This window comes from Ranitomeya variabilis, chromosome 4 (assembly GCF_051348905.1).
Source record: "Ranitomeya variabilis isolate aRanVar5 chromosome 4, aRanVar5.hap1, whole genome shotgun sequence".
In the NCBI taxonomy this organism is placed as follows: Eukaryota; Metazoa; Chordata; class Amphibia; order Anura; family Dendrobatidae; genus Ranitomeya; species Ranitomeya variabilis.
This window is the reverse complement of record NC_135235.1, coordinates 438,013,862-438,034,911: the sequence shown is the minus strand read 5'-3', so window position 1 is coordinate 438,034,911 and position 21,050 is coordinate 438,013,862. Positions and strand designations below refer to the sequence as shown.

At 43.7% G+C, this 21,050-nt stretch overlaps 1 protein-coding gene across 2 annotated transcripts in view; it reads right to left on the bottom strand.

The window, feature by feature from the left end:
- Positions 1-1,655: 1,655 nt before the first annotated feature.
- The window catches only part of ACSF2 (acyl-CoA synthetase family member 2), a 135,795-nt gene continuing 116,400 nt past the window's right edge, over positions 1,656-21,050 (bottom strand). For both annotated transcript variants that reach the window (XM_077251446.1, XM_077251445.1), the window contains exons 12-16: positions 18,184-18,335; positions 14,856-14,997; positions 14,671-14,781; positions 13,914-13,982; positions 1,656-3,474 (exon numbers count right to left, since the gene is read on the bottom strand). In XM_077251446.1, the coding sequence (XP_077107561.1) occupies positions 3,427-3,474; positions 13,914-13,982; positions 14,671-14,781; positions 14,856-14,997; positions 18,184-18,335 (522 nt within the window). In that variant the 3' untranslated portion in view covers positions 1,656-3,426. The remainder of the gene's footprint in view (positions 3,475-13,913; positions 13,983-14,670; positions 14,782-14,855; positions 14,998-18,183; positions 18,336-21,050) is intronic.

The window sequence follows — 21,050 nt, the reverse complement described above, 5'->3', positions numbered from 1 at the left end:
GTAGATTATACCACACCATAATCCCAGGAATAGATCCAGTGCGTCTTTGTGAAGGCCTCTTCATAGTGTTGTCCACGTGGTCACCAGATGGAGACAGGAGGCTGGAATAGAGCAGTGGATGCTGGAATACCGCAGTGGATGCTGGAATGGCGGTCTATCCTCTTTTGCAACAAGTTCCACTTTTGTCTTGGATGCAATGATAGCCGGAGATTGGTATGGACACCACCTGGGCAAGGCCATGAAGAGGTCTTCACAAGAGAACGTCACACCGGTACAACTCATGCTCACTAAGAGCAGCCAAGCCTGTGCGTGATGATCACACTATGATGAATAAATAAACATGGTTTGAAAATATTGTTCCTATTTTTTCATCATTTGCATATCATTAATAGACGTTTATTGATCCTGCAAATTCTAGAATTTCATGACTTTTCTTGGGTTTGTAAATTTCGCATTGAGGAGGGTATATGGCTTTGGGTAAAAGCATGGTACGTGTTCTACAACACTGTGCTGTCATACATACACACAAACACTATCTGTGGTGTTTCTTCACTTATTTATGGCTCTTTCTCTCTCTCTCTCAATGGCTAAGTTGTGAGATGTGAAGTTCCAACATGCATGATGGGTAAGGGTCAGATTTAGGCATATATAAAGTATGGAGTGCACAGTTAAACTCTAGATATGGAAGAATAATTGTAGATGAGAGCATGAATGATTAATGTGTCGCATAGGGAATACATTAGGATAACTATACAGATAAGACTTATATCTCTAATACCTGCAGATCATTACTGGAGGATGACATGTCAGCAGTTATGGACAATTAAGTCAGCTCACCCAAAGAAGGCAAGGAACCCAAGGCACGGACGGTTCAGCAGTGCAGCAGGAACGTGAATCAATAGTAGAAAAAGTCCAGCTACAGAAATCCCATAAAAATGAAATCTTATGATGTTCGTTATTATTTTTTAAGATTTTTCAATAATAGTCACAACCCCAAGGGGGAGAGAAAACTGGCAGACGCGTTTCAGACCCCAAGGTCTTTGGTCATTGCAATGACTAGGAGTCGGAAAGGCATATGCCAGAGGGATCTCTCCCCCTTGGGGTTGTGACTATTATGCTGTTCGTTAATATTTTTTTTCAATAAAATTCAATTTTTATGGGATTTCTGAAGCTGGACTGTTTCTACTATTGATTGATTGTTTTATGAATCTGCTGGAAGAAGCTGAGCACAGCGCTTGTCAGCCCCAAGGAGAATGAATGAAGAGACGGCCGAGCATGCACACTGCCGCTCCATTCTATCAAGGATAACAGTTACCTGTTGTGCACATCACCCTCATCGATCTATAAGTTATCACCTATCAAGTGGAAAGGTGATAATCAAGGATTTTTCTGGCGAAAACAAGTTAAGGTTGGTTTCAGTCTGTTACTACTAGTCTACAAGCTGCTGTTACAGAGCTTTTCGGATGGTGGTGCATTCATTCTTGTATTCAGAAGTAAAAAAGCTGTCCAAATAATGTGACTACAGACTACAGATTTAAGAATACGCTGCAGTGGGTTAAAAGCCACAACCTGGCCTATTTCTAAAAGTAATAAACTGGAAAGGGGAAAATATGACATCCAAAACTGCATGGAAAAACACAGTTATAGCAATGTAATCACATTTTTTTTTTTTTTTTATTAAAGATGAAATTCTTAAAGTATTTCTATAAAAAATCTGTAGTTAAAAAAGCAGCAGCACTAGTAATGGTACATGTGAATAATGCCGTAACAGATCTATAAGTGGCCACTTCTCCAGTTGCTGGACTCCCTCAATGATTAGAGATTTAGGTCATGTCCTATTAAAATAACGTACATTTGAGAGAAAGAAGTGTGTAAAATAGTAAGGATCATCCATTATAAAAATCAACCAATCTTTCTTAATACAACAGACAAGAATAGTAATATCATGCATGGAGGGAACCGCTTGTGCAGGAACCCCAAGCGTATCGCCACAGAACATGGCTTCCTCAGGGGTGATGGTCACCTTTTTATATACAAATAGGACTAATTGTAAGGCTGTTACTTTATCCAGGGTATTGCATTACAATTTCTCAACCACAAATATTTAATTATTTCTTTGTGGGTTACCTCAGCGAGCATATTAGAATAGCTTCATTAGTCCTTACATGGACATTTTTGATGGTTATTTTTTAACCGTTTTAATTTATTATGTCTCTTGTCATCACAGTTCCACCCCTCAGTGTCTGAGATACAGTTATTGACAGCTCAGCAATCCAATCTGGTACAGGTACGTGCTGAGCGGTCAGTGTGTCGATAGACAGCTCTACTAAACTGAGACTAGACCTCTGCCAAACGCAGCTAAGTGTGGTTTGTTTCCTCTGTGCCTTCAGTTCTGTATGTTGATCTTTCGTTGCCTGACTTTGGACTTCTGACCATCCATCTGTTTAACCCCTCCTGCTCTGATCCGCTATCCTCCTGGTATTCTGACCCCGGAACATTACCTGACTATGCTTTTGTCTCTTTCTTCTGTTTATGACATACTCTTCCTGGCTTCTAAACTTGGACTCCTTGACTATCCTGACTCACGGCGTCGCTGTGAAAAGTGATTAAAGTAATAAAGGTTGGTTGATTTTTTTAGAATTGGTGATCCTGACTATTTTACACACTTCTCTTTCTTTCATATGTACGTACAATTTAGGTGTGTGGTTGGTGATCCTAATTTATACTTGTTGTGCTCTCAGTTGATCTTATCTATTATGTCAGATTAAAATGCTACATATGTCCCCAATGGGAAAGTCCAACACTCCTGGCGAAGCTGATGCACTGTGTGTTGTACCTCCCGCAGGGACACTAAAGAGAGAACTCATACATTGCCCCTCCGTAAGACTATGCCTAAGCTTTGCCAAGGGTGAGCCTTTAAATAAAGTATAAAATGACAAGGTAAACCGTAATTTGGTACATGATAAACTACATACATGTGCAAGGAAATGCATCGGTTTAAAGCTTTGCTTGGCTTTGTAATGTTCAATATGGAAATTCAAATACAAAATATCTGACCAAAAATCATTTAAAAAAGTAACCCGTTTCAGAGACAGGCTTACGATTCAGGCTTTGGCATGCAGTAGGCTGTGGTATATGGCTAACTCTACACCAGATTTAGTTTTACTGTACTGCTGCTTCAGGTCTAGAGTTTAGTAGCGAATCTGTGTGTGAATGAGCTAGAGCTAATGGACAACACTACTAACTTCTCATAGCTGAGCACCTGATCGAGGCCATATCCTACTTTCTACAAGCATACAAAAAGGGAGGAAAAGAGCAAGTATAGCATGATATGCATGTGGTCATATAAGCATCCAGAGGGAAAGACCGTGGCAGAAGAGGACGGCTGCGTGTAGCTCATGATTCAAGCTCCTTTTCCAATCCTCATCATTTCAGCTGTTTCTCCATTATTTCTTTCAATTTAAACTTTTGGATCTAAAAAACAGACAGAACAGAAAAATCATTACAGGAGATGGACAAAAAGACAAATGGCAGAGCGCTCTTGGCAATACTGATACACCATGTTATGGCTAGTGCAGGATCTAAGATGGTCCTCTCCTTGGTGACCTGTCACTCATGCACCGTCATCACCAGGCGTATACTACACATAATGGTAGGCATGGACAGTGTTGCCTGGAGTTCTCATTCCGGGATTCACACATATGTAGATTTATAGCCAAAGTGCACATAAAAAGAATGAAAGGAATAAAGAAACATATTTTATATCTGCTTTTGTGTTTCGCTCAAAACTGCACATGAGAATGCAGCCGTACACTGGCAATTTGTGATTGAATTATACTTTCTTTTATGGGAGAAGAACAATGGTTGAGGGCTGAGCAGTGCGCACGCCATCACTGTAAGGGTACGTGCACACAACGTTACTTAGATGCCAGCCTTTCCTCATCGGTTTGCTATAGGCCAGCAGTGTTATTCCTGAAGCATCTTCCTTGATGTTTTATGTGTCGTGTTTGTAGTTGCTTTGCCACTGACATTTTTTTTTTTTATTTCATATACAAGACAGTGGTGGCTTCCATCGTAGGCACATACCCTACAGGAGTTTTTTGACCATGACATTCCCATCTATATGCCTTGATAGGCCCTGTGGACACCATAGACAGGGGATCCCCACTATGAATGCTTCTGTATGAGCCAGAACGGAGGAGAGTTGCTCTACAAGACTAGCTCCTACTCTACCAGACCTGGCATATCCGTACATTGGATCAACAGCCATATTTTTTTTAGAAGAAATGCTATATTATTCCTGAAGTGGCTTTCTCTGATAATAGCTAGGGGAAAGATAAGCCAGACATATGTAAAGGGATTGGATTCCTGAGGAGACTCCATTAACGGGGTTGTTTGGCCTTAGGGTACAAGTTTGCAGCCAATCTATGTGACTGCAGACTTGTGAATCCTCACAGTGAACACTATACGCTGTGAGGATTCTTTTGTTCTGGGGCCAGGAGCGGAAGGAATATAACTGCAAGTATGCAATTTGCATACAGGTGGTCATAAGCCAACTAGACATGAGCGGCCTCACTGAATGCAAGAGTATTGGGCGAGGCTGGACAAGTCTAGTCAGAATGTGGTCAGAAGTACGCAAATCACAAACTTGCGGTCACATCATCGCCCGTTAAGAGGCGCTGGCACAAGAGAGTCCTCACAGCGAACAAGATGTGATCATTCACATTTGTAGCATCAGGTCGGACAACCTCTAAGGACTTCTTAAACCCAAAGAACAGCGGAGACTTCCTGCTGTTATCTGGGGAATGTATCCATTTTCCTTTTTGTAATTTTGAAAATGTATATACAAGAATACACCAGCGCTACCTCACCAAAAAGACACTGAGCCGCAGGAACCGAGACAGAGAGGGGCCTCCGCTGCCAATTAGTGAGTGCAAACAATGTAAAAAACAACTGGGTTCGCGCTGCAGTGTGTAACAACTAGGATTATGCACCCAATGCTCTGCTGAGATAGTGCATAATGTGCCAGTGGAATTAATGCCAGAGAGATAAACGCTACAGTGCCCAGCACACCACAAAGCCACCATGTACCAGATATCGATGGTCAGACTGAGACCTGGTGAGTCAGAAAAGCCGGTAAGCGATATGCACACTCACCGTTGTGATGCAGTGGTCCGGTGTACGATGATGGATGTTGATCGGTGGTGTTCGTCGGGCAGGTGTGCGGGCAGACAGGCGGTCGGGCAGGAGAAAGTAACCGCAGAGCAGAGTGCTTTGCGGAAGCTGCGTAGAGCCAGGGACTGCTCCGGCCGGTAGCGTCCCTGGATACGAGCGGGAACCAGCGGAGGGAGGAGCTCGCTGGCGCAGGGCTCAGCGCGTGACGTCACTGAGCTCAGGGAAAGTGCGGGGTACCGCAGGGATCAAATCGACGCGTTTCGAAGGAGTGGCGTCCTTCTTCCTCAGGGTTACTGATCACCGAGGATGCCCCGATATTTAACCCTCCAAGGTTGTCACTCAAAATGCCCGGACCGCCCATTTAGCACACTGCTGGAATCATGCCCCATAAAAGTGCTGGCAATATAGAATTATAGGAAGCGTGGCCCGCAGAGCAACTATATAATCAGTGGAATGATGAACATCATGGAAGTTTGTTAAAATAGCAAATTGTATAAGAACAACCTAATTATATTTCCCTTTATGGTCCAGTTAGCGGGACAGTGCTGCCACAGAAAATGGGTAAAATTAATTAAAAAACAAATCTTTAATGTATACTTAGTTAAAATAGGTGATAAACGATTAAAAGGATGAACACTGATTATTTAATATATGCGCTAAGATAAAATGGATGATAGATGATAATAATAGATAAACACTAATTAAAAACAAGTAACATAAGATAAATAAAATGAACGAGGGAAAGACAAGAGATATCCATGCCAGTCCCCGGTAAAAGTTCATTAAAACCAAATCAGAGACCAAAGTGGTGGGCCGGGTGGGACTAAATTCCCCCCAGTGCGCCGGGTGGGACTAAACTCCCCCCAGTGCGCCGTGGCTCCAAGTAAGAAAGGAAAAAAGGAGGAAGGGAAACTAGTGGCCTAAAAAGCAAATATTTCAAGCCCATGGTTGAGGCCTTTTGGTGCAAGACTGTTTAGGGAGAAGATCCATTGGGATTCGGCCCTGGACATGGCTTTAATCAGGTTACCCCCTCTTAGATTTTGTTTCACTTTTTGAATTCCCCAAAATGTGATACCCCTGGTAGACTTGCCATGTTTCTCACTGAAGTGCCGAGAAAGTGGGTGGCCCATGAAGCCTTTTTGAATATTGATGAAGTGTTCCTTTATCCGGACCATCATGGGCCTCTTGGTACGACCAACATAGAGTTTTCTGCACGGACATTCCATAGCGTATATAACCCTTGAAGTAGTGCACGTAATGCGGTCTCTGATGGTATATTCATTCCTATCATCTGAATCTGTGAAGGTGGAACGGCATGTTTTCTGAAAGGATGTATGCCGGCACCCATGACAGAATCCGCATGGTGTGAACCCTGTCTTACCCCCGGCAGGGGCTTCCGTTGTGTGTCTGTGCTTGGAGGCTTGTTTTGTGGTGGGAGCTATAATGCTGCCCAGAGATTTTGCCTTTTTGAAAACGAATCTTGGTAAGGGTGGCAGGAGTTCCCCTATGATTTTGTCCCCTTGAAGTATAGTCCAGTGTTTGTGAATAATGGACTTAAATTTGGTGTGCCCCGCATGGAATTGAGTAATAAACGGTAGCTGGTGGATCTGATCCTGAATATTAATTGGCTGGTTGGTGGATTTCACTCTGTGAAGTAAGGCCTCCCTGGGTGTCTCCATGATGTCCTTCTTGGCCCGTTCCAGTAATCCACTGGGGTAACCCTTCTCTAGAAATTGTTGGGTAAGAAAATCAGAGTCCTTATTAAAATCTTCCAAGGTAGTGCAATTCCGTCTTATTCTTGTGTACTGGCCCTTGGGAACGTTTGTAAGCCAGACTGGAAGGTGGCAGCTGGTCATGCCAATGAAACTATTGGAGTCCACCTCCTTCCGGTAACATTTGGTGAATATCTGGTTACTCTCTACATAAATATTGAGATCCAAAAAGTTTATACTTGTCATGCTGATTGTGGGTGTAAACTCCAACCCAAAGATATTGTTGTTTAGACCAGATATGAAGGAATCCAGCTCGACCTTGGGGCCATTCCAGACAAAAAGCACGTCATCGATGAAGCGACGCCAAAGAACCAGACCTGTACGGAGGTTGCCAGATGGAAAGATGCAGGACTCCTCCCACTTGGCCACAAAGAGATTGGCATATGCGGGGGCAAACCGTGTGCCCATGGCAGTGCCACAGGTTTGCAGGAAAAAGTCGCCTTCATACCAAAAATAGTTATGCTGTAGGATGAATTGAATGCACTCCTCAATAAAGGTGACCTGGGCGTTTTCAAAAAGGCAAAATCTCTGGGCAGCATTATAGCTCCCACCACAAAACAAGCCTCCAAGCACAGACACACAACGGAAGCCCCTGCCGGGGGTAAGACAGGGTTCACACCATGCGGATTCTGTCATGGGTGCCGGCATACATCCTTTCAGAAAACATGCCGTTCCACCTTCACAGATTCAGATGATAGGAATGAATATACCATCAGAGACCGCATTACGTGCACTACTTCAAGGGTTATATACGCTACGGAATGTCCGTGCAGAAAACTCTATGTTGGTCGTACCAAGAGGCCCATGATGGTCCGGATAAAGGAACACTTCATCAATATTCAAAAAGGCTTCATGGGCCACCCACTTTCTCGGCACTTCAGTGAGAAACATGGCAAGTCTACCAGGGGTATCACATTTTGGGGAATTCAAAAAGTGAAACAAAATCTAAGAGGGGGTAACCTGATTAAAGCCATGTCCAGGGCCGAATCCCAATGGATCTTCTCCCTAAACAGTCTTGCACCAAAAGGCCTCAACCATGGGCTTGAAATATTTGCTTTTTAGGCCACTAGTTTCCCTTCCTCCTTTTTTCCTTTCTTACTTGGAGCAACGGCGCACTGGGGGGAGTTTAGTCCCACCCGGCGCACTGGGGGGAATTTAGTCCCACCCGGCCCACCACTTTGGTCTCTGATTTGGTTTTAATGAACTTTTACCGGGGACTGGCATGGATATCTCCTGTCTTTCCCTCGTTCATTTTATTTATCTTATGCTACTTGTTTTTAATTAGTGTTTATCTATTATTATCATCTATCATCCATTTTATCTTAGCGCATATATTAAATAATCAGTGTTCATCCTTTTAATCGTTTATCACCTATTTTAACTAAGTATACATTAAAGATTTGTTTTTTAATTAATTTTACCCATTTTCTGTGGCAGCACTGTCCTGCTAACTGGACCATAAAGGGAAATATAATTAGGTTGTTCTTATACAATTTGCTATTTTAACAAACTTCCATGATGTTCATCATTCCACTGATTATATAGTTGCTCTGCGGGCCACGCTTCCTATAATTCTATATTGCCAGCACTTTTATGGGGCATGATTCCAGCAGTGTGCTAAATGGGCGGTCCGGGCATTTTGAGTGACAACCTTGGAGGGTTAAATATCGGGGCATCCTCGGTGATCAGTAACCCTGAGGAAGAAGGACGCCACTCCTTCGAAACGCGTCGGTTTGATCCCTGCGGTACCCCGTACTTTCCCTGAGCTCAGTGACGTCACGCGCTGAGCCCTGCGCCAGCGAGCTCCTCCCTCCGCTGGTTCCCGCTCGTATCCAGGGACGCTACCGGCCGGAGCAGTCCCTGGCTCTACGCAGCTTCCGCAAAGCACTCTGCTCTGCGGTTACTTTCTCCTGCCCGACCGCCTGTCTGCCCGCACACCTGCCCGACGAACATCACCGATCAACATCCATCATCGTACACCGGACCACTGCATCACAACGGTGAGTGTGCATATCGCTTACCGGCTTTTCTGACTCACCAGGTCTCAGTCTGACCATCGATATCTGGTACATGGTGGCTTTGTGGTGTGCTGGGCACTGTAGCGTTTATCTCTCTGGCATTAATTCCACTGGCACATTATGCACTATCTCAGCAGAGCATTGGGTGCATAATCCTAGTTGTTACACACTGCAGCGCGAACCCAGTTGTTTTTTTACAATTTTGAAAAAAACAAAAACATATATATATTTTGTCATTTTTTACAAAGTAAATGTGTCATCTTTAACGTTAGCCCTTTTAGTGATCATTTCATCTTCCACTTGCTTAGCTGTTCACAATAATAATTTTGCCCGAACCACTGTGATATAGATATATATATATATATATATATATATATATATATATATATATAGATAGATATATAGATAGATAGATAGATATAGATATATATATAGATATATATATATATATATATATATATATATATATATATATATATATATATATATAGATAGATATATATATATATATATATAGATATAGATATATATATATATATATATATAGATATATATATATAGATATATATATATATACACTCACCGGCCACTTTATTAGGTACACCATGCTAGTAACGGGTTGGACCCCCTTTTGCCTTCAGAACTGCCTCAATTCTTCGTGGCATAGATTCAACAAGGTGCTGGAAGCATTCCTCAGAGATTTTGGTCCATATTGACATGATGGCATCACACAGTTGCCGCAGATTTGTCGGCTGCACATCCCAAAGATGCTCCATACAAGGCAGGATGGATCCATGCTTTCATGTTGTTTACGCCAAATTCTGACCCTACCATCCGAATGTCGCAGCAGAAATCGAGACTCATCAGACCAAGCAACGTTTTTCCAATCTTCTACTGTCCAATTTCGATGAGCTTGTACAAATTGTAGCCTCAGTTTCCTGTTCTTAGCTGAAAGGAGTGGTACCCGGTGTGGTCTTCTGCTGCTGTAGCCCATCTGCCTCAAAGTTCGACGCACTGTGCGTTCAGAGATGCTCTTAGGCCTACCTTGGTTGTAACGGGTGGCGATTTGAGTCACTGTTGCCTTTCTATCAGCTCGAACCAGTCTGCCCATTCTCCTCTGACCTCTGGCATCAACAAGGCATTTCCGCCCACAGAACTGCCGCTCACTGGATTTTTTTTCTTTTTCGGACCATTCTCTGTAAACCCTAGAGATGGTTGTGCGTGAAAATCCCAGTAGATCAGCAGTTTCTGAAATACTCAGACCAGCCCTTCTGGCACCAACAACCATGCCACGTTCAAAGGCACTCAAATCACCTTTCTTCCCCATACTGATGCTCGGTTTGAACTGCAGGAGATTGTCTTGACCATGTCTACATGCCTAAATGCACTGAGTTGCTGCCATGTGATTGGCTGATTAGAAATTAAGTGTTAACAAGAAGTTGGACAGGTGTACCTAATAAAGTGGCCAGTGAGTGTATATATATATATAGATATATATATATATATATATAGATAGATAGATAGATAGATAGATAGATAGATAGATAGATAGATAGATAGATAGATAGATAGATAGATATATTGTACAGACCAAAAGTTTGGACACACCTCATTTAAAGATTTTTCTGTATTTTCATGACTATGAAAATTGTAAATTCACACTGAAGGCATCAAAACTATGAATTAACACATGTGGATTTATATACTTAACAAAAAAGTGTGAAACAACTGAAATTATGTCTTATATTCTAGGTTCTTCAAAGTAGCCACCTTTTGCTTTGATGACTGCTTTGCACACTCTTCGCATTCTCTTGATGAGCTTCAAGAGGTAGTCACCGGAAATGGTCTTCCAACAATCTTGAAGGAGTTCCCAGAGATGCTTAGCACTTGTTGGCCCTTTTGCCTTCACTCTGCGGTCCAGCTCACCCAAAACCATCTCGATTGGGTTCAGGTCTGGTGACTGTGGAGGCCAGGTCATCTGGCGTAGCACCCCATCGCTCTCCTTCTTGGTCAAATAGCCCTTACACAGCCTGGAGGTGTATTTGGGGTCGTTGTCCTGTTGAAAAATAAATGATGGTCCAACTAAACGCAAACCGGATGGAATAGCATGCCGCTGCAAGATGCTGTGGTAGCCATGCTGGCTCAGTATGCCTTCAATTTTGAATAAATCCCCAACAGTGTAACCAGCAAAGCACCCCCACACCATCACCTCCTCCTCCATGCTTCACGGTGGGAAGAACCAGGCATGTAGAGTCCATCCGTTCACCTTTTCTGCGTCGCACAAAGACATGCTGGTTGGAACCAAAGATCCCAAATTTGGACTCATCAGACCAAAGCACAGATTTCCACTGGTCTAATGTCCATTCCTTGTGTTCTTTAGCCCAAACAAGTCTCTTGTGCTTGTTGCCTGTCCTTGGCAGTGGTTTCCTAGCAGCTATTTTACCATGAAGGCCTGCTGCACAAAGTCTCCTCTTAATAGTTGTTGTAGAGATGTGTCCGCTGCTAGAACTCTGTGTGGCATTGACCTGGTCTCTAATCTGAGCTGCTGTTAACCTGCGATTTCTGAGGCCGGTGACTCGGATAAACTTATCCTCAGAAGCAGAGGTGACTCTTGGTCTTCCTTTCCTGGGGCGGTCCTCATGTGAGCCAGTTTCTTTGTAGCGCTTGATGGTTTTTGCAACTGCACTTGGGGACACTCTGAAAAATTGGGAAAACTTTGAGAGTGACTGACCTTCATTTCTTAAAGTAATGATGGCCACTCGTTTTTCTTTACTTAGCTGCTTTTTTCTTGCCATAATACAAATTCTAACAGTCTATTAAGTAGGACTATCAGCTGTGCATCCACCAGACTTCTGCTCAACACAACTGATGGTCCCAATCCCATTTATAAGGCAAGAAATCCCACTTATTAAACCTGACAGGGCACACCTGTGAAGAGAAAACCATTCCCGGTGACTACCTCTTGAAGCTCATAAAGAGAATGCCAAGAGTGTGCAAAGCAGTCATCAAAGCAAAAGGTGGCTACTTTGAAGAACCTAGAATATTAGACATATTTTCAGTCGTTTCACACTTTTTTGCTAAATATATAATTCCACATGTGTCAATTCATAGTTTTGATGCCTTCAGTGTGAATTTACAATTTTCATAGTCACGAAAATACAGAAAAATCTTTAAATGAGAAGGTGTGTCCAAACTTTTGGTTTGTACTGTATATATATATATATATATATATATATATATTACTGTATATATCTACTATATAATTGTCTAAGGGTCACTTCCGTCAGTCTGTCTGTCCTTCTGTTATGGATATTCATTGGTCGCGGCCTCTGTCTGTCATGGAATCCAAGTCGCTGATTGGTCGTGGCAAAACAGCCACGACCAATCAGCGACGGCCACAGTCCGGTGGAAAAATGGCCGCTCCTTCCTCCCCGCAGTCAGTGCCCGCTCCGTACTCCCCTCCAGTCTGCCCTCACACAGGGTTAATGGCAGCGGTAACGGACCGCGTTATGCCTCGGTGTAATGCACTCCGTTACCGCTGCTATTAACCCTGTGTGACCAACTTTTTACTATTCATGCTGCCTATGCAGCATGAATAGTAAAACGATCTAATGTTAAAAATAATAAAAAAAAATTAAAAATCGTTATATACTCACCGTCCGTCGGCCCCCGGATCGACAACAGGCCTTTCCCGCTCGCGACGCTTTGGTAACCGGTCCATGCTGCGATCTCGCGAGATGATGATGTAGCGGTCTCGCGAGACCGCTACGTCATCATCTCGCGAGACCGCAATGCACTCTTGAGACCGGAGCACACGAGCAGCGTCGGTAACCGCTTCGCTTGGATCCGGGGGCTCCAGAAGGTGAGTATATAACTATTTTTTATTTTATTTCTTTTTTTTTTTTAACAGGGATATGATGCCCACATTGCTACATACTACGTGGGCTAGGCAATATAATACATGGGCTGTGCTATATACTACGTGGCTGGGCAATATACTACATGGGCTGCGCAATATACTACGTGGGCTGCGCAATATACTACGTGGGCTGCGCAATATACTACGTGGGCTGCACAATATACTACGTGGCCTGCGCAATATACAACGTGGCCTGCGCAATATACAACGTGGCCTGCGCAATATACAACGTTGCCTGCGCAATGTACTACATGCGCTGCGCAATGTACTACGTGGGCTGCGCAATGTACTACGTGGGCTGCGCAATGTACTACGTGGGCTGCGCAATGTACTACTTGGGCTGCGCAATGTACTACGTGGGCTGCGCAATGTACTACGTGGGCTGCGCAATGTACTATGTGGGCTGCGCATTGTACTACGTAGGCTGCGCAATATACAACGTGGGCTGCGCAATGTACTACGTGGGCTGCGCAATGTACTGCGTGGAATGCGCAATGTAATGCGTGGGCTGCGCAATGTACGGCGTGGGCTGCGCAATGTACGGCGTCGGCTGCGCAATGTACGGCGTCGGCTGCGCAATGTACGGCGTCGGCTGCGCAATGTACTGCGTCGGCTGCGCAATGTACTGCGTCGGCTGCGCAATGTACTGCGTCGGCTGCGCAATGTACTGCGTCGGCTGCGCAATGTACTGCGTGGGCTGCGCAATATACTACGTGGGCAGTGCTATACACTACGCATACATATTCTAGAATACCCGATGCATTAGAATCGGGCCACCATCTAGTATATTATATATGTGTGTGCTTGCGTTTTCATATATTTTTAAATATAAAACAGCCTTCATCACTGCTGTTAGAGGCTGGTGGTGACTGCATAACACTCCTAGCAGCCACCATGCGTGGATCAGAGCGGGCTCAAGAGCTGAGCCTGTGTGACTAACATGTCGAGAAGTTAACTACATCTTTATATATCTGCAAAAAAACACCAGTTTTATTTTAGAGCCAGGTGATTTATGTTGTACCAGCTTACCTTTCCAGAAACAGTAAGAGGATAGTCATTTACAAAAACGATGTAACGAGGAATCTTGTAATGAGAGATCTGTCGAGTAGAAAATAATTAAGCAGATGTATTATAGTATACATATACAAATCAGTGCAAACACAGTTAGGACTTGTTTGTGTGATACCCTTACAGGAGCTGTGCAGTGATGGCAAACTCAGATTAAAGAAGATCAGTCACTTGTCATAAATATGTATAATTTTTTACCCAGTATAAATTATCTTCTGAATCTGGTACCTGGGATTTGCCCCTTCTTTCCTATACTGAAATCAAATCTTGTTATCTAAGTGGGTGTGGCTTACTCCTCTTCTCAGTGGGTGTCTTTATGAGTCTTTTGGAATCCATTGTATTCATGAGGGTGGGCATTGAATCCCACCTTTCCCTGCCTTCCTCTCAAATGACCCATGGGTTACTGCATTGAGAGTTGTCAGACATCGGTCAATGTTCTGAGCTCACTGTATTCTTTAATTGCTCCTATTGGCCAAACAGGAAGGTGACCTGTCCCTTAAAGATCCCACTGGACCCTATAGTGGTCTGGCTTTAGAAGTTTGTCTAGTCTATGGTTACAAAGTTCAGTTCCATCTTATCTATCTAAAAATGTTCCAGATCCGATCATTGGTCACAATATGATGTAGTATTGTGTAGTATAAGAAGTTGTACATTTGTGACTCAAAACAAAAAAAGTGTCTCCTGTATGGCGGCATACTGAGTTCATGCGTGTGCTCACCTTTCCTTTGCAAAATTGTTTGATCTCTTCTGCAGAACAATCCACATTCGGATGGATTCTGATAGCGGCACATATCTCCTCTCCCATCCTTTCATCTTCTATTCCAACCACCTACAACACAATAATTAAATGTGAATATTTAGAACAACCCGATGACCTTAACTTGTCCATTTCCCACTATTTACCTGAGCTTCCCAGATTTTGGGATGAGTGTGCAAGAACTGCTCTATTTCAGCTGGGTATATATTTTCACCCCCTCGGATAATCATATCTTTACAGCGCCCAACAATTCGACAGTATCCAAATTCATCCATTGTAGCTACATCTCTGAGAGAAACAACACAGCATTGTTTTAGACATTCAATTGCAACACGACAGGATTTCATGCCCCTCATACTTCTCTGCTTCTGCATAGAATTTCCTAATGAGAATGTGCTGTATTCTCATCCAGAGGTTTGTAATAAGTACATTCACAGCCCTTAATAGGCGCTGGTAAGCAGGGTTGCCAACCTACTGTTTTACTGGACAACTCTTACTTTTTTTTCTAGACAACTGAAGTTAAAAATCACAGATGGCACCGAATTTTAGCAGACATACGGTAACTCACACCCCTTTAGAAAAAAAACACGCCTCTATGTCACACTCAACATCATGCAAAAAAGCACAAAAAAAAACAGAATAAAAAAACCATAGAGCAGACATAGCATATATAGCATTAAAGGGAACAGGTCAGCAGATTTTGCCGCTATAAGATGCGGCCACTGCCTTTCAGTGTTTATCTACAGCATTCAATCTACAGGTTTCCTTTAAGACAATACATTAAATGTGGTGAAATTGTATGAAGACATTGTGAATGCAGCTCTGGATGTGACTGGGGTGCAAGACATGATGTAACACTAGAATAGTCACTGCAGCTCTGGATGTCCCGTGAGTTTAAGATATGATGTAACAGTAGAACAGTGACTGCAGCTCTGGATGTCCCGTGAGTTTAAGATATGATGTAACAGCAGAACAGTGACTGCAGCTCTGGATGTCCCGTGAGTTTAAGATATGATGTAACAGCAGAACAGTGACTGCAGCTCTGGATGTCCCGTGAGTTTAAGATATGATGTAACAGTAGAACAGTGACTGCAGCTCTGGATGCCCTGGGAGTTTAAGATATGATGTAACAGTAAAACAGTGACTGCAGCTATGGATGTGACTGGAGTATAAGACATGATATAACAGCAGAATAGTGACTGCAGCTCTGGATGTCCCGTGAGTTTAAGATATGATGTAACAGTAGAACAGTGACTGCAGCTCTGGATGTCCCGTGAGTTTAAGATAAGATGTAACAGTAGAACAGTGACTGCAGCTCTGGATGTCCCGTGAGTTTAAGATAAGATGTAACAGTAGAACAGTGACTGCAGATCTGGATGTCCCGTGAGTTTAAGATAAGATGTAACAGTAGAACAGTGACTGCAGCTATGGATGTCCTGTGAGTTTAAGATAAGATGTAACAGTAGAACAGTGACTGCAGCTCTGGATGTCCCGTGAGTTTAAGATATGATGTAACAGTAGAACAGTGACTGCAGCTATGGATGTCCCGTGAGTTTAAGATAAGATGTAACAGTAGAACAGTGACTGCAGCTCTGGATGTCCCGTGAGTTTAAGATAAGATGTAACAGTAGAACAGTGACTGCAGCTCTGGATGTCCCGTGAGTTTAAGATATGATGTAACAGTAGAACAGTGACTGCAGCTATGGATGTCCCGTGAGTTTAAGATAAGATGTAACAGTAGAACAGTGACTGCAGCTCTGGATGTCCCGTGAGTTTAAGATAAGATGTAACAGTAGAACAGTGACTGCAGATCTGGATGTCCTGTGAGTTTAAGATAAGATGTAACAGTAGAACAGTGACTGCAGCTCTGGATGTCCCGTGAGTTTAAGATAAGATGTAACAGTAGAACAGTGACTGCAGCTCTGGATGTCCCGTGAGTTTAAGATATGATGTAACAGTAGAACAGTGACTGCAGCTCTGGATGCCCTGGGAGTTTAAGATATGATGTAACAGTAGAACAGTGACTGCAGCTATGGATGTGACTGGACTATAAGACATAATGTAATAGTAGAATATTGACTGAAGCACTGCTATGTGTAGCATAGACGACTGAACGGTGCAGCTTCAAATCTCCTAAGGAGACTATTGAAGACAATAAAAGAAAAAATTTCTTAAACATGAAAAAAAAGAAAAAAAGAAAAAGGGAAAACACCCCCCTTTTGTCCCATTAAAAATCAAACGATTAGGACAAAACTCAAAACATATATTTGGTATTGCTGTGTTCAGAAATGTCCAATTCTTCAAAATACAAAATAAATTAATCTCATCTGTAAAAAGTGTAACGAAAAAAAAATCAAAACACCAGAATTACGGGTTTTTTTGGCAGCAGGAACATTGAAATAAAAGGCGATAAAAAGATCATGTCTACTCCCAAATGTTATCAATAAAAACTTCAGCACAGTGCGCAAAAAATAAGCCCTCACCAAACACCAGATCCAGAAAAATGTTACAGGTATAGGAAAATGGCAACAAAAACAAGTTGATATTTTTACAAATTCCTGAATTTCTTTTCACCATCTAAATAAAAAACAAAAACTACACACGTTTGGAATCTGCATACTCATACTGAAGTGAGAATCATATTGCCGGGTCATCTTTACTATATAGAGAACATGGTAAATTAAAAAAACAAAACACAATTGTGGCACTGCACTTTGCAATTTCAACACCCTTTTTTCCACGTTTTCCAGTACACCCTATAATAAAACGAATTATGTTACTCAAAAGTACAAATCATTCTGGAAAAAAAACATTCCCTCAAATGGCTAAAGATAAAAAAAAGTTACGCCCATGGATAAATGGGGGGGGGGGGGGAGTAAAATTGCCAGGTAGTTAAGTGGTTACTAGCCCTTAAAATACAAATAAGTCCGCTGTCATTCTTGCAACTACAATGCGAGAAACTCACAAGAGCCTCTCACCTCAATACCCGGCACTGCCGGCACTCGGGACCGTGTTCAGTTGCATAGAAATACATGCAGTCCCAAGTGCCGGTGGCAGTGCCGGATGGGTATTGAGGCGAGGGACTCGTGCGAGTTGCAAGTGTGACACCGGCCTAAGTTCCACAATTGGATTTGTGAAAAAAAGGAGCTGTGGTATGATCAGACCATATTCCTGCACGGTCAGACACAGCCATTACACAGTACACAGCAGGGGCACATTTATAAGATTATCTCAGCACAGGAACATTCTTTTTTTAACAGATACAATTGTGGAAGTTATTATTATTCAAAGATCTATTGATTAAAGTGTACTTGGTTCCTGGGACAACCCCTTTAATAAAACTTCCAACCGCAGACAAGATGTATAGCAGAATAAACTTGTTTTACGATTTACACTTGGGCATTTATATACTGTGCAATTTCCATAAGTCAAACCGATGTCTTTTTCTCCAACAGGAATCACAATATCACTTACCCAGTTTTGTACCATTTCCCTGAGGTAAATACCTCTTTGGTTTTTTCTTCATCTGCCCAGTAGCCCAGCATCACACCGTAACCTCTAATCTGCAGCTCGCCTGGGGTATTCAGTGGGACTATTTGGCCTGTGTTGGTGTCTACAATTCTTGCCTGAAAGGAACAATCAGCATAAGTGTAGTGAAGGCTTCTATGTAGGAGACATGCTAAAGGGACGGTGTCAGCACAGAATGACTGCCCAAGTACAGGCGCTCGGTGCACTCATGGCGGGGCCAATCATTAACCGTATTTGTCGGACTAGAAGACGCACCGGACGATAAGACTCATATACGTTTTACAGGAGGAAATTATAAAACAAAAATTGAAGCAAAAACTGTGGTCAATTCTATAGTAATATCCCCTATCCTGGTATATATGGTCCCCTCATCACTATCCTGGCATGCATGGCCCCCTCATCTCTATCCTGGTAAGCATGGCCCCCCTCATACCTACCCTGTATGCATAGCCCCTTCATCCCTACCCTGGAATGCATGGCCCCCTTATCCCTACCCTGGAATGCATGGTCGCCTCATCCCTATCCTGGTAAGCATGGCCTCCTCATCCCTATCCTGGTAAGCATGGCCTCCTCATCCCTATCCTGGAATGCAAGGCCTCCTCATCCCTATCCTGGTATGCACGGCCTCTTCATTCCTATTCTGGTATGCATGGCTCCTCATCCCTATCCTGGTATGTATGGCTCCTCATCCCTATCCTGGTATGTATGGCTCCTCATCCCCATCCTGGTCTGCACGGCCTCTTCATTCCTATTCTGGTATGCATGGCTCCTCATCCATATCCTGGTAAGCATGGCCCCCTCAGCCCTATCCTGGAATGCATGGCTCCTCATCCCTATCCTGGTATGTATGGCTCTTCATCCCCATCCTGGTCTGCACGGCCTCTTCATTCCTATCCTAGTATGCATGGCTCCTCATCCATATCCTGGTAAGCATGGCCCCCTCAGCCCTATCCTGGAATGCATGGCTCCTCATCCCTATCCTGGTATGTATGGCTCTTCATCCCCATCCTGGTCTGCACGGCCTCTTCATTCCTATCCTAGTATGCATGGCTCCTCATCCATATCCTGGTAAGCATGGCCCCCTCAGCCCTATCCTGGAATGCATGGCTCCTCATCCATATCCTGGTAAGCATGGCCTCCTCATCCCTATCCTGGTATGCATGGCTCCTCATCCCTATCCTGGTATGCATGGCTCCTCATCCCTATCCTGGTATGTATGGCTCTTCATCCCCATCCTGGTCTGCACGGCCTCTTCATTCCTATTCTGGTATGCATGGCTCCTCATCCATATCCTGGTAAGCATGGCCCCCTCAGCCCTATCCTGGAATGCATGGCTCCTCATCCCTATCCTTGATGCATGGCTCTTCATCCCCATCCTCATCTGCATGGCCCCCTGATCCCTACCCTGGTATGCATGGCTCCTCATCCCTATCCTGATTTGCAGGGCCCCATCTGCATCCTGGTATGCATGGCCCAAACCTTATCCTGGTATTATTGGCCCCCATAAGAAAAACATTAAAAAACAAACAAACACCACATAAACCACTATACTGACATTCCACCACTCCCTCACAGCTTCCTGTTCAGATACCAGCAGCTGGTTTATAATTGTAAGCAGCACATGGCAGTGAAGTGCTGCTTACAACCCGACGACAGCTGCCGGAATACTCACTGCTCTCCATGCCGGGACTATGTGCGTGGAGAGCAGTGAGTATTCATTTCTCTTTAATAGCGAACATGCTGTTAGCTGCAGCCGCCGGCTTCCTGCAGCTGCCGGGCTTTCACGTGTCCCCGTTATGCCACGCCTATACGAGTGGCGAGCAGTGAATATCCATTCCCTTAAGTAGCGGGGACACGCAAAAACCCGGCAGCTTTAGGAAGCCGGCGGCTGCAGGTAACAGCATGTCTGCTATTAAAGAAAAAATAATATTCACTGCTCTCCACTCCCATAGGCGTGAAATGCAATGAATATTCATTTTTCTTTAATAGCAGGAAAAGGAGTTAGCCGCAGCCGCCGGCTTTTGCCTCCTGTGACCTGCTGCTCCTCCGCTGCTGCACCCCCACCTCCAAATCCATAGCCAGAACAGGTGCTTCTGGACTATAAGACACCCCCATTTTCCTCCACATTTTGAGAGGTAAAAAGTGCATCTTATAGTCCGAAAAATACGGTATATACACCATTCCACCTGCTTTACTTTCCATCCATCTCCATCCTCCTCTTGTTTGATTAACTGGTTTCCCTCTTATCTTCTACCTTGTCTGTCTCTATGAAGCCAGAACAAGCAGATGGAAAGGTGCATTTAAATATTTGGCCACGTCATGGAGCACAGAGCACCCGTAACTGGTTTGAACAGCGATTGTGTGCTGACAGTGTCCCTTTATAACCTATGACGCATAGGTACTTCTTAGGTCACCTCCCTCCCTTTGATGCAGGCTCCGGCGCTGAGCCCGCATCTTTTCAGGCACATGACAGCTGAAGTAATCAGCTCTCATGTGCAGCCAACAGCCGCGGGTGGAATTGTGATCCACCCATGGCTAACATGTTAAATGCTGCATTTAACTTGCGCTTACCGGAAGCGTGTCACAAACCCCGTCTATGTCACTTCATCGCAGGGCGCAGATGGGTTGGCATGATAGCAGGAAATCTGCAGAAGACTCTAGTGCCTGTCATTGCAGATCTCCTATGGTCGCCGGCCATCAAAACATCGTAGCTACCCCACAATGGTATTAATAAAAACGTCAGCTCGTCGAACAAAAAAATAAGCCCTCACCCAATCTCAGATCCCAAAAATGGTGACGCTATGGGTCACGGA